Source organism: Mobula hypostoma, chromosome 11 (genome assembly GCF_963921235.1).
Source record: "Mobula hypostoma chromosome 11, sMobHyp1.1, whole genome shotgun sequence".
Classification (NCBI taxonomy): domain Eukaryota; kingdom Metazoa; phylum Chordata; class Chondrichthyes; order Myliobatiformes; family Myliobatidae; genus Mobula; species Mobula hypostoma.
The window spans coordinates 6,839,428-6,852,029 of NC_086107.1; the positions used below are offsets into that span (position 1 = coordinate 6,839,428).

The 12,602-nt window shown below is 43.2% G+C and overlaps 1 protein-coding gene across 3 annotated transcripts in view; it reads left to right on the top strand.

Moving 5' to 3' along the window:
* The window catches only part of mapk8ip1b (mitogen-activated protein kinase 8 interacting protein 1b), a 148,654-nt gene that overhangs the window by 121,429 nt on the left and 14,623 nt on the right, over positions 1-12,602 (top strand). For all 3 annotated transcript variants that reach the window (XM_063063117.1, XM_063063118.1, XM_063063119.1), the window contains exons 7-8: positions 3,180-3,352; positions 5,208-5,320. In XM_063063117.1, coding sequence (XP_062919187.1) covers positions 3,180-3,352; positions 5,208-5,320 — 286 coding nt within the window. The remainder of the gene's footprint in view (positions 1-3,179; positions 3,353-5,207; positions 5,321-12,602) is intronic.

Here is a 12,602-nt window from a genome sequence, read left to right on the forward strand (position 1 = left end):
CTGGCTATATGTACGTATATAGCCATACACACACACACACACACACATATATATATATATAGAGCCAAGTGCCCAAGTCATTTGCACAGTACTGTATATATATTTAAATAAACAGTGCAAAAAGGGAGCAAAGAAAGATAGTGTTCGGGCATTCATTCTCTGTTCAGAAATCTGACGGCCGTGGGGAAGAAGCTGTTCCTAAAACGTTGCGCGTATGAATGTTAGGCTGGCTCTTTATCAATTCCGTGTAAAATTGTGAGAGGTTTAACATTGTAGAGTCTAGTTTATCAGACTCAGAGCTAATAAATGGCAGCACTTTATAACAAAGATGATGCTATTAAAATGAAGCAATCTTATACCAGAGAGAACAGTTAATATTAGACCAGTCACACTCAGACCTGTCGAAGGGTCTCAGCCCAAAACATTAACTGTACTCTTTTCCTAGATGCTGCCTGGCTTGCTGGGTTCTTCCAGCATTTTGTGTATGTTGCTCAGATTTCCAGTATCTGCAGATTTTCCCTTGTTAGTTAATGCTTTTAGCTCATTCCTTCAAAACCTCCTCATAAAAGCTGAAATAAGCTGCAGAATGTTGTAAACTCGGTCAGCTCCATCATGGGCATTAGACTCCCCAGCATCTAGGACATCTTCAAGGAGCAATGTCTCAAAAAGGTGGCACCCATCATTAGGGACCCCCGTCAACCAGGACGTGCCCTCTTCTCACTGCTACCATCAGGGAGGAGGTACAGGAGCCTGAAGGCACACACTCGACGATTCAAAAACAGCCTTTTCCCCTCTGAACGGACATTGAACCCTCGAACACTACCTCACTACTTATTTCTCTCTCTTACACTATGTATTTAATTGAACTCTTTAATGATATTCTTTAAACTGTAATTTACAGTTTTATTATTATGTATTGCAATGTACTGCTAACGCATAATAACAAATTTCATGATAAATGCCAGTGATATTAAATCTGATTCTGATCTTTTCTGTGGAAGAGTTAAAGTACTTGGTTTTAATTCTGGTGTTATCATAACAGAGGATCAAACACATTAGTATTTGTATACAAGTGTGTGTGATCAGCATCATTTAATATGTGTCACCAATAAATGGAATAGCCAGCCAATTTCATTAAATTAATGGAAACAGTAGTTAGATATACCACCCATGGGTCACTGAATTATTACTTCTTTTAACATCTTAATTAGCTCATATTTCTTATTTCTCGATCACAAATGTGTGACAGCTATGGCTTTTTAAAAAATCAATGCCCCATACAAAGCATCAGATCCAGATGCGTCATGGCACTGCTCTGCCTGAAACCACAAGAATCTGCTTAGAGCTCTGGGCACAGCTCAGCACATCATGTTAACCAGCCTCCCTTCCATAGGTTCCGTCTATAATTCTCGCTGCCTCATAATCAAAGACCCCATCCACCCCAGACTTTCTCTCTTCTCCCCCATCCCATTGGATAGAAGATACAAGGTCTGAGAGCATATACCACCGTGCTCAAGGACAGCTTCTATCCTACTGTTACAAGATGATTGAATGATTCCCTAGTATGATGAGATCTGCTCCACCAATCGATCAAAGCTGATTAATTTACCCTAACCCCATTTTCTTACCATCTTCCCATAACCTTTGACATCCTCACTAATCAAAAACCTATCAACCTCCTTTTAATTATGCCCAATAAATTGGACTCCACAGCTGTCTGTGGCAATAAATTCTACAGATTCTCCACCCTTTGACAAAAGAAATTCCTCCTTGTTTCTGTTCCGAAAGATATCCTTGTATTCTGAGGCTGTGCCCTCTGACCCTAATTTCCCTACCATTGGAAACATCCTCTCCATGTCCACTCTATCTTGGCCTTTTTAATATTCAATAGGTAATGAGAGACTCCAAGGTTTAAATCAGCAGCGTTCAACATTAATTTATTATACATATATTTTATCATATACCTTGAGATTCATTTTTTGTAGGTATTTACAGGAATAAAAGAAATACAATAGAATTTATGAAAAACTACGAATAACAAAGACTGGCAAACATCCAATGTCCAAAAGAAGGCAAATCATGCGAATAAATAAATAAATAGATAGATAGATAGATAGTACTAAGAACATAAGTCTAGAGTCCTTGAAAGTGACTCTGCAGGTTATGGAAACACGAGGAAATCTGTAGATGCTGGAATTTCAGGCAACACACACAAAAGTTGCTGGTGAACGCAGCAGGCCAGGCAGCATCTGTAGGAAGAGGTACAGTCGACGTTTTGGGCCGAGACCCTTCAGGATGAAGGGTCCTGCCTATAGATGCTGCCTGGCCTGCTGCGTTCACCAGCAACTTTTATGTGTGTTGCCTGTAGGTTATGGAATCTGTTTATTGTTGAGATGAGTGAAGTTATTCATGCCAGTTCAGGAGCCTGGTGTTTGAAGGGTGATACTCTGAACGTGGAGGTGGGGGACCTGCAGTAAGGTTCCTGTACTTCCTTCCTGATGGTAGTAGTGATAGGAGAGCTTGACCTGGATGGTGTGGGGATGGGTCCTTTATGATGGACGGTGTGGGGATGGTCCTTCATGATAGACAGTGTGGGGATGGGTCCTTTATGATGGATGGTGTGGGGATGGTCCTTCATGATGGGCGGTGTGGGGATGGGTCCTTCATGATGGATGGTAGGGGGATGGGTCGTTCATGATGGACGGTGTGGGGATGGGTCGTTCATGATAGACAGTGTGGGGATGGGACCTTCATGGTGGACGGTGTGGGGATGGGTCCTTCATGATGGACGGTGTGGGGATGGGTCGTTCATGATGGACGGTGTGGTGATGGGACCTTCATGATAGATGCTGCTTTCTTGTGGCAGCACTCCTTGTAGGTGTGCCAGTGGTGAGGAGAGCTTTGTCTTTGATGGACTGGCCTGTGTCCATTACTTTTTGTTGGCTTTGCTGTTCATGGGATATAGTATTTCCATACTAATAAAAGGGTTGTCTTTTTATTTTGAGGCTTTGCTCTCTAATCCTGGACTCTCCCACTGCTGGATACACCCTCTACTCTATCTAGTCCTTTCAGTACATGGCAGGTAATGGGGGACTCCAGCAATCTATGGGTCACGTAGGCACCCTTGAACCCAGGTGAGATCTTCTATTCCTTACATTGCCCTGTCTCATACTGACTAGGTTCATACCACGACACGACGATGAGCTGGAACTGGAGGTGGACGACCCCTTGCTGGTGGAGGTGCAGGCTGATGACTACTGGTATGAAGCCTACAACATGAGAACGGGCGACAGAGGAATCTTCCCAGCGTACTATGCACTCGAAGTGGCCACAGAACCAGAGCACTTTGCAGGTACCTAACCCCTCACCCAGGTGTCCACTTGTCTAAAGCAGCGTACTTAGACCCATGAGGAAACAGAGGAATTTACAATTATTAAAATATTGTATGTATAGATATATGTATTTATTTATTTAGCTACTTAGTTAGAGATACAGCACAGCCCTTTGAGCCATGCCACCAGCAACCCACTGATTTAACACTAGCCTAATCACAGGACAATTTACAATGACCAATTCACCTACCAACTGGTACATCTTTGGACTGTGGGAGGAAACCGGATCACCCAGGGAAAATCCATACATTCCACAAGGGGGACATACAAACTGCTTACAAAGGACACAGGAACTCTAATCTTTGATGCCCCAAGCTGTAACAGCCTCGCACTAACCGCTACACTACCATGGCGCCCAATTTTTCCCTTCACTTTATTTCTCGTAATCCTGGTCTCCCCTTTACAGGAAGGATGTGGAAGCTTTGGAAAGGGGAAGGAGAGGTATACCAGGATGCTGTCTGGATTAGAGGGCAGGAACTATAAGGAGACGCTGGACAAACATTTATAAGATTATGATAGGAATAGATGGGAGCAGACAGTGAGTGAGTGAGTGAAGCCTCCATTAGTCAGGGTCAACCATGGATGTTGTGGTCCAAGCTGTCTAGACACGCACGTCTGGGAAGAACGATATGGAGAGTAAGCTGTTGTTTATGAAGCAAGCTCCCCTTCTTCATGCATTTGATGAACCCAAAGGAATAGCAGAGACCAATACAATTTGGTACTCACAGCATCGCAGGAGTTGCCAGACAGTGTAGAGCTCAATGTAGGACTGCCTTAGGGACTCCAGCTCCGGATATCTTCCTAAAGGTTTACTCCTGAAGCCTTTCCCGTGAGTAGGTATAGCCGCAAGGCAGCGGAGGTTTGAGATCGGAGTTTTCCTTCTCCTAGATGTCAGCCATGGCTGATGAACCCCATCTGCCCAAAGCAGCTAGTTTTAAGGCACCAGTAACTTGCCTTTGCCCCTTCACCTGTCAATAAAAATGGTTCCACCCAGCTTAGTAGCTAAGCCACACATGTGAAGGCCAGTTGGACTTGGTTGTCAGAGACTATTTGAGATGCACACCTTTGGGAGCATTTAATAGGTAGTGGGAGCTTATCCAGATTACTACATCTGGCTATAACAACGTTATGGAACCAACTTTAGGGAGCAGACAGACAGTAATTTTATCCCAGGATGGATAACATTTTACTGTCTGACATTAACATGCACCTTGCACTTTATGTCAACCTGTCAGTCTTGAGGCCACGTCACTCGGGGAGATGTGCTAATATTACATTGTGACTGCATATGCTGTGTGTGACCGTATGTATTGTGTCTTGCACCTTGGTCCCAGGTGAGTATTGGTTTATTTTTCTGTATACACGTGTACAGCTGAATGTCAAGAAAATTCAACTTGAAACTTGAAATGCATTTACGGTGAGAGGGATTGAGTTCAAAGGAGATATGAGGGACAAGTGTTTTTTTACACAGAGGGTGCTGGGTACCTGCAATGTGCTGCCAAGGGTAGAGGTAGAGACAGATGTGATGGAGGTGTTTAAAAAGTTCTTAGATAGACACATGGATATTTATAGAAAGGAGAGATATGGACCGTGTGTAGGCAGAAGGGATTGGATTAATTCGGTATCATTAACTGAATTAGTTCAGCATAGCATCGTGCTGAGGGGACTGCTCCTGTTCCTGTGCTGAATTGTTCCTTATGAAAGTATAATGACACATTTGCAGTCCAAGTGTAAAGCTCTGATTTATTTTTAAACAGGCAGCATTATATCAATAACATATATTTATTAATCTGAATTGTATGTTCCATCTCTTAGCAGCTATAGCTGAAAAGAATGACTGGGTAGATAACTTCCATCTAAAGTTCCTGGGCTCGGTGCAAGTGCCCTACCATAAAGGGAACGATGTGTTGTGTGCAGCCATGCAGAAGGTAAGGTGAAGTCTAATCAATAGAAGGCATGTCTTCCATCATTTTTAACAATTTTATTTTATTTAGGGATAAAGCGTGGAGCAGCTGGCCCAATGAGCCACAACTGCCCAGCAATTCACCTATTTAACCCCAGGCTCATCACAGGACAACTTATATTGACCAAATAACCTGCTAACCAGTACGAATTTGAACTGTGGGAGAAAACCAGAGCACCTGGAGGAAACCCATGGGTTCGTGGGGAGAAACATCCAAACACCTTAGAACCGAACTCTGACCTCCAACACCCCAAGCTGCAAGAACTTCGTTCTAACTGCTTTTCCATCGTGGCGCCCACTAATGGATCCAGGCCACTGCTTGGGCGGTGGTCACCGTGTTTGCCTGCGTGTCAACAGGACGCAGGTTTCATGGATTCTTGGGCACGCCATTTTGTAGCACACTTTTGGGAGTGTTGTTTTCAGGCAGGGACGACTCTCTCCTTCACTGGATGAGTCAATCTCTCCATTCAATCTAAGAGGAGCATTGACACAAAAGGGCATGAGGCTGCTGTTTGATCTTCAGTCACAGTCATTGAAAACAGAGTTATCATTGTACCCATTTCAGTTTGATTTCCCATTCCAATTCCAACATCTCAGTCCATCACCTCCTCTACTCCTACGATGAGGCCAAACTGAGGGTAGCAGAGCAACACTTTATATTCCATCTAGGTAGCCTCCAACCTAGTGGCATGAACATGGAATTCTCTAACTTCTCGTAATCACTTCCTCCCCTTCTTTTTTTCCATTCCTCATTCTGTTTGCTCTCTCACTCCTTCTCTTCTTACCTGTCACTTCCCTCTGGATCTCCTTCTTCCTTTTCTCCCATTGTCCACTCTCCTCTCAGATTCCTCCTCCTTTAGCCCTTTACCTTTTCCACGCATCACCACCCAGCTTCTCAATTTAATGTCTTCCCCCACCCACTCATTTCCCCCCCCACCTGGTCTCACCTAGCATCTGCCAGTTTGTACTCCTCCCCCTCTTCTCACCATATTCTGGCTTCGGCCCCCTTCCTTTCCAGTTGGGATTGTTTTTGAGATGGAGTGGAGATGAATTTCTGGCAATATTGTATTCTTGCAAGCAAATGAGTGGAAGTTCATCCCAAACTTGCATGGGAAGTAAGAGATACCAGACAATCGAATCTTCTTGACATGGTTCACTAACTCAGCACGTTCCACTCAATTACATCCTGCACGGACTATATTCCAGCCAGACAGATAATTTTAAAATGGCTGCACCATTCTCATCTAAGATGTACGCCAATCAGTTGCGTGCACACTCCAGCGTAAACAGCTAAAGCTTTTGCTCAGTTATTTTGATGCATTTTGCTCAGTCTCTTAACATAATGCCAACGTTTGCAGAATCTTTGTGTCACATGATTTCAGTGTTCTTTCTTTTCTTTATCAATCTTTTTATTAATTAAAAAAAAAGTACATATATACAAACAAGAGGAGAATTATCTCAAATACCTATATCGATAACAGTACATATAAAAGGTAAAATAGACACTATCAAGATCATACCTGATGTTAATCTAATAATATATAATAAAAAATAAGATAATCAATTCTCCTCTTATCATTTCATAAAAAGAAAAAAAAAGATAAAGAAACTTTTATAATTATATATATAAACCCACTTTTCTCTATAAACAAAAACAAAAGGTAAAAAAAAGAAACAGAAAAAGAGAAAAAAAGAGGGGACTGGGCAGCCCATACTGACAGTAAAAGCAAGAAGAAAGAGAAACTTTCTGATCAAATCCAAAGTTTCGAGAAAGTAACTGGAAGAGCAATGAATCAAACCATATGAAAATATTGAATAAAAGGTCGCCAGGTTTCTTCAAATTTAAAGGATGTATCAAATGTTTGACTTCTTATTTTCTCTAAACCTAGGACATAATGGAGGAAAGCTATTTTTCAGTGTTAAACTAATTTCGCAGGATATTTTGCTAGTTTATGAAAATGCCATAGGATCCACCCATAATCCACGTCCCCAGGGTGAAGTTTAATTACCAAAACAGGTTCTGCAAAATTTACGTGACTGTAAAGCTATTAAAACTGTACAAGGGCACTGACAGATATGCTTAATGGATTTAGAATATAAATATTTCTAATTCACTTAGAATCTGACCCCGTATCCTGCTCTATTAATCAAGTTTCCATGTAGTTTTGACAAGTAATTTTATACTCATAGAGTACCATAGCATAGAAAAAGGTCTTTTAGCTGATCCAGTCCATGCTGACCCGATCTTCTGCCTAGTCCCATCGACCTACACCTGGACAAGATCCTTCTAAATCCCTTCCGTCAATGTACCAATCCAAGCTGTTTATGTATTCAGATACAGCACAGAATCGGCCCTTCCAGCCCTTCGAGCCACACCACCCAGCAATCCCCCAATTTAATCCTAGCCTAACCATGGGACAATTTACAATGACCAGTTGGACTGCAGGAGGAACCCAAAGAAAACCCATGTGGTCACGGGGTGAGTGTACAAACTCCTTACAGGCAGTGGCAGGAATTGAACCCAGGTCGCCTGTGTTGTAAAACACTGTGCTAACCACTATGCTACCGGGCCATCCAAGTTTGACCATCTTCACTGGGAGCTCATTCATATTCTCACCACCCTCCGAGTGAAGGCATTCCCCCCCCCCTCAGATTCCCCTTAAATGTGATGGAGTAGAGAAGAAGCTGTGCATAGAGGTGGATGGGGGAAGGGGCAGACAAAGAGCTGGCAGGTGATAGGTGGATCTATTGAGGGGGTGGTTGACAGGCAGATGAGGGCAGGAATAATGGTAGAATCTGGGAGATGATAGGTGAAATTGACAAAGATGATGAATGATGGAATATGATAGGTGTAAAGTATGGAACAATTTCTTTTAGAGCAATGGTGACCCGCCTTAGCACTACGTATTGATCTGTTGTCTGCGCATTGGCTGTTGTCTATCCATTAAGGGAGCTAGGGCTTTACTCTTTGGAGAGAAGGAGGATGAGAGGAGACATGATAGAGGTGTGCAAGATAATAAGAAGAATAGATAGAGTGGATAGCCAGTGCCTCTTCCCCAGGGCACCACTGCTCAATACAAAAGGACATGGCTTTAAGGTAAGGGGTGGGAAGTTCAAGGGGGATATTAGAGGAAGGTTTTTTACTCAGAGAGTGGTTGGTGCGTGGAATGCACTGCCTGAGTCAGTGGTGGAGGCAGATACACTAGTGAAGTTTAAGAGACTACTAGACAGGTATATGGAGGAATTTAAGGTGGGGGGTTATATGGGAGGCAGGGTTTGAGGGTTGGCACAACATTGTAGGCCGAAGGGCCTGTAATGTGCTGTACTATTCTATGTTCTATGTATATGCACATTGTTCTCTCTTTTGCTGCAATGTGAATAGACCTGTTAAAGCCATCTCCCCCATGCATGCTTTTATTTAGTTGCTTTGTAGCTGTGCACAGACACAACAAATTGGCGATGAGTATGAAACTGAATTTCAGGAAAGATCATCAGCTGCACTGACAGTCACGGGACAAAACAATGAGAGTTAAACAGCATGAGAAAGTCGTCACAGATGCTAACAAATGTGTGTACAGTGCATAGTAACAGTGAAAGACGCGCTGAATTTAAAGTGAAAATAACATGGTGATGGCTTGAGTTGTGAAAGTTGACAAATTTGATGGTGTTAATGAAGGCTGTAAGTCGTGTGTCGAGAAGGTTGAACTGTATTGTAACGCGAACAATGTGGAGGAGCAAAAGAAAGCCCCTGCACTTCTTAGCTTAATGGGTGCAAGATGTACAGTCTGTTAGACAACCTAGTAACCCCTGCAAAGCCAGCAAACAAGACATTCAATGAAAATGTTACAATCTTACAAAATCACTTCAGCCCTAAACTGCTGGCAGTAGCTGAGAGATTTAGATTTTACGAAAGGAACCAGTCAAAAGATGAAAGCATTTCTGAATGCATTGCAGAACTGCACAAATGTTCCCAGTACTGTGACCTTAGAGATGGACTTTCTGATGCATTAAGGTCCAGGCTTATAGAAACATAGAAACATAGAAAATAGGTGCAGGAGTAGGCCATTCGGCCCTTCGAGCCTGCACCGCCCATTTATTATGATCATGGCTGATCATCCAACTCAGAACCCAGCCTTCCCTCCATACCCCCTGACCCCTGTAGCCACAAGGGCCATATCTAACTCCCTCTTAAACATAGCCAATGAACTGGCCTCAACAGTTTGCTGTGGCAGAGAATTCCACAGATTCACCACTCGCTGTGTGAAGAAGTTTTTCCTAATCTCGGTCCTAAAAGGCTTCCCCTCTATCCTCAAACTGTGACCCCTGGTTCTGGACCTCCTCAACATCAGGAACAATCTTCCCGCATCTAGCCTGTCCAATCCCTTTAGGATCTTATACGTTTCAATCAGATCCCCCCTCAATCTTCTAAATTCCAACGAGTACAAGCCCAGTTCATCCAGTCTTTCTTCATATGAAAGACCTGCCATCCCAGGAATCAATCTGGTGAACCTTCTTTGTACTCCCTCTATGGCAAAGATGTCTTTCCTCAGATTTACATGGCATGGCATAGTCAAAGCACTCAAAGAAAAATGCTGCAGAGGGTGTCACGTTCAAGGTCGTATAGAGAGCATGTGCAAGACACACAAAAAGCACAACTGAGTGAAAAATCTTAAATGCAGAATTAAGCACCTGCATAAAGTTACCGAATGTAAAACAGAATCAGACAACATAGAGTTTGACAAAGGTGAACTGTCATGCCTAGAACTGCATTGTGTAACTCAGCACATCACAAAATCATCTGGATCACAATAATATGTCTGGTGTAAAACTGAAAATGGAGCTGGATACAGGGTCAGCTTTGTCTATAATTCCAGAGGCTGACTATAACAGACTGTTTTCTAAGGTATCATTAAAGAAGACCTCAGTGATGCTAAAGACTTACACAGGCAATAAAGTGCTTCTCTAAGGCAAACTGAAAGTAAATGTGACATATGGGGGCCAAACACAACAGTTAGAGCTTTATAAATTGAAAAGTGGAGGGACAGTACTTTTTGGATGTGAATGGTTAAGAAAAATCCAACTAGACTGACACTCAGTCAAAGTTCTCAGTGTGGCATCAACGGACAATGGCAGTCCAAATGGTAGCACTAACCAGAGACTGGCTCAGCTGAATGCTAATGAGAAGGTGTTTGAGAAGGCAAAAGGAAAACTCAAAGGCATGAAAGCCAGAATTGAACTGGATGAAACCGCAACATCAAGATTCCATATAGCACGTCTGGTGCCTTATGCACTATGCCCTAAATTGAGTGCTGAACTGCGGAGCTTGGAGGTGCCTGGAATTCTCTCCAAGGCTGAGTGGAGTAATTGGGCCATGCCTATTGTCCTGGTAATTAAGAAAGGGAAGGCCGGAGCTGTTCGCATATGGGGGGATTTCAAGGTGAACATCAACCCAATGCTGTGAACTGTGCAGTATCCCCTGCCAAGAATAGAAGGCATTTTTGCATCTTTGGCAGGCAGGGAGAGGTTTTCAAAGATTGACTTGCCACAAGCCTATCGACAAATGAAGATCAAGCAGTTAAGCAGGAAGTTCCTCACAAACACTCACAAGGGACTGTTCCAGGATAATCAGCTCCAGCAATTTGGCAAAGCGCAATGGACCAAGAGCTCCAAGTTATCCCAGGAGCAGAATATTACCTTGATGACATCATCGTAACTGGCAAAAATGACGAAAAGCGCCTCCAGAACCTTGGTAGGGTGCTTACCAGGCTGAGTGAGTATGGTCTGTGTGCGAAGAGAGACATCTGAGTTTTTCAAGCATGAAATCTCACATTGTGGACATGTCATTGACAAGCATGGCTTACATATGTCACAAGAGAAGATTGAAGCAGTGCTACAGGCACCCAAACTGGAAAATGTGTCACAACTCAGGTCATATTTGGGCCTTGTAAACTACTACACCGGTTTCTCCCAAACATTACTACAGTGCTGCACCCGTTGAACACACTGTTACAGACAGGAGCAAAGTGGGAATGGTCAGAAAGATGTGAAAAGACATTCAAGAAAACTAAGAGACTAATAGCATCCGATGAATTGCTCCTCTGTCATGACCCATCCTTGCCCGTCAGACTGGTGTGTGATGCACCCCCTTATGGCACTGGAGCTGTTTTGTCACACAGTATGAAAAATGGATCTGAATGCCCGCTTGCGTTTGCTTCAGGATCACTGGAAAGCACAGAACACAACTATGCACAGATCGACAGAGAGGCTTTTAGTCTAGTATGGGGAATAAAGAAGTTCTACCACTACCTCTGTGGACAAAGGTTTACACTAGTGACAGATCACCAGCCCCTTGTATCCATTTAATCCCAGGAAGGGCGTTCCAGTGATGACTGCTACTGGTTACAATGTTGGGCACTGTTCCTGGAAGCTCACCCTTATGACATAGAGCAGCGGTCCCCAACCTTTTGTGCCGAAATGGTGTAAAGTGAAGAAGCAATTACCATTAATTTATATGGGAAAATTTTTGAGCGTTCCCAGACCCAAAAATAACCTAACAAATCATACCAAATAACACATAAAACAGAAAATAAATAACACTAACCTATAATAAAAGCAGGAATGATATGATAAATAAACAGCCTATATAAAGTAGAAATAATGTATGTGCAGTATAGTCAGGAAGATGAAGGCAAAACCGATTTGTGGGGAAAGAAAACGGCACGTACCCACATGCGCACATCACGCATGCGCACACAGGTGCCCGCGCAAGGCTTCATGGTGATGGTAGTCTTTCCTGGGGTAAAGTGTCCCGGGATTTGACTGCTACTTTTGTCTCTTATTTGGGAGTGAGAAAGTTGGCAACCCTAACTGTAAAAGACACGTTGAGGTGAGTTTAACCCGACTTGAACACCCCCCCGCCCCCCCACCGGTCGGCCGGTCTGCAAAAATATTGTCAATATTAAACCGGTCCGTGGTGCAAAAAAGGTTGGGGACCCTTGACATAGAGTTCAAGGTTACCAAGCAACACAGCAATGCTGATGGCTTGTCACGTCTTCCACTATTGGCAACTGAAGAAGAAAAGTCTTCATACTGTGACCCAACAGAAATGTTCCACACCGCATTGGTGGACCAGTTGCCGTAACAAATTCTGAAATACAAAGGGAAACAAGGAATAACCCGACATTGTCAAAAGTTTGTGAGATCACTGTGCAAGGATGGCCGGCTCATGGTAACCCCATGTTTCCGGA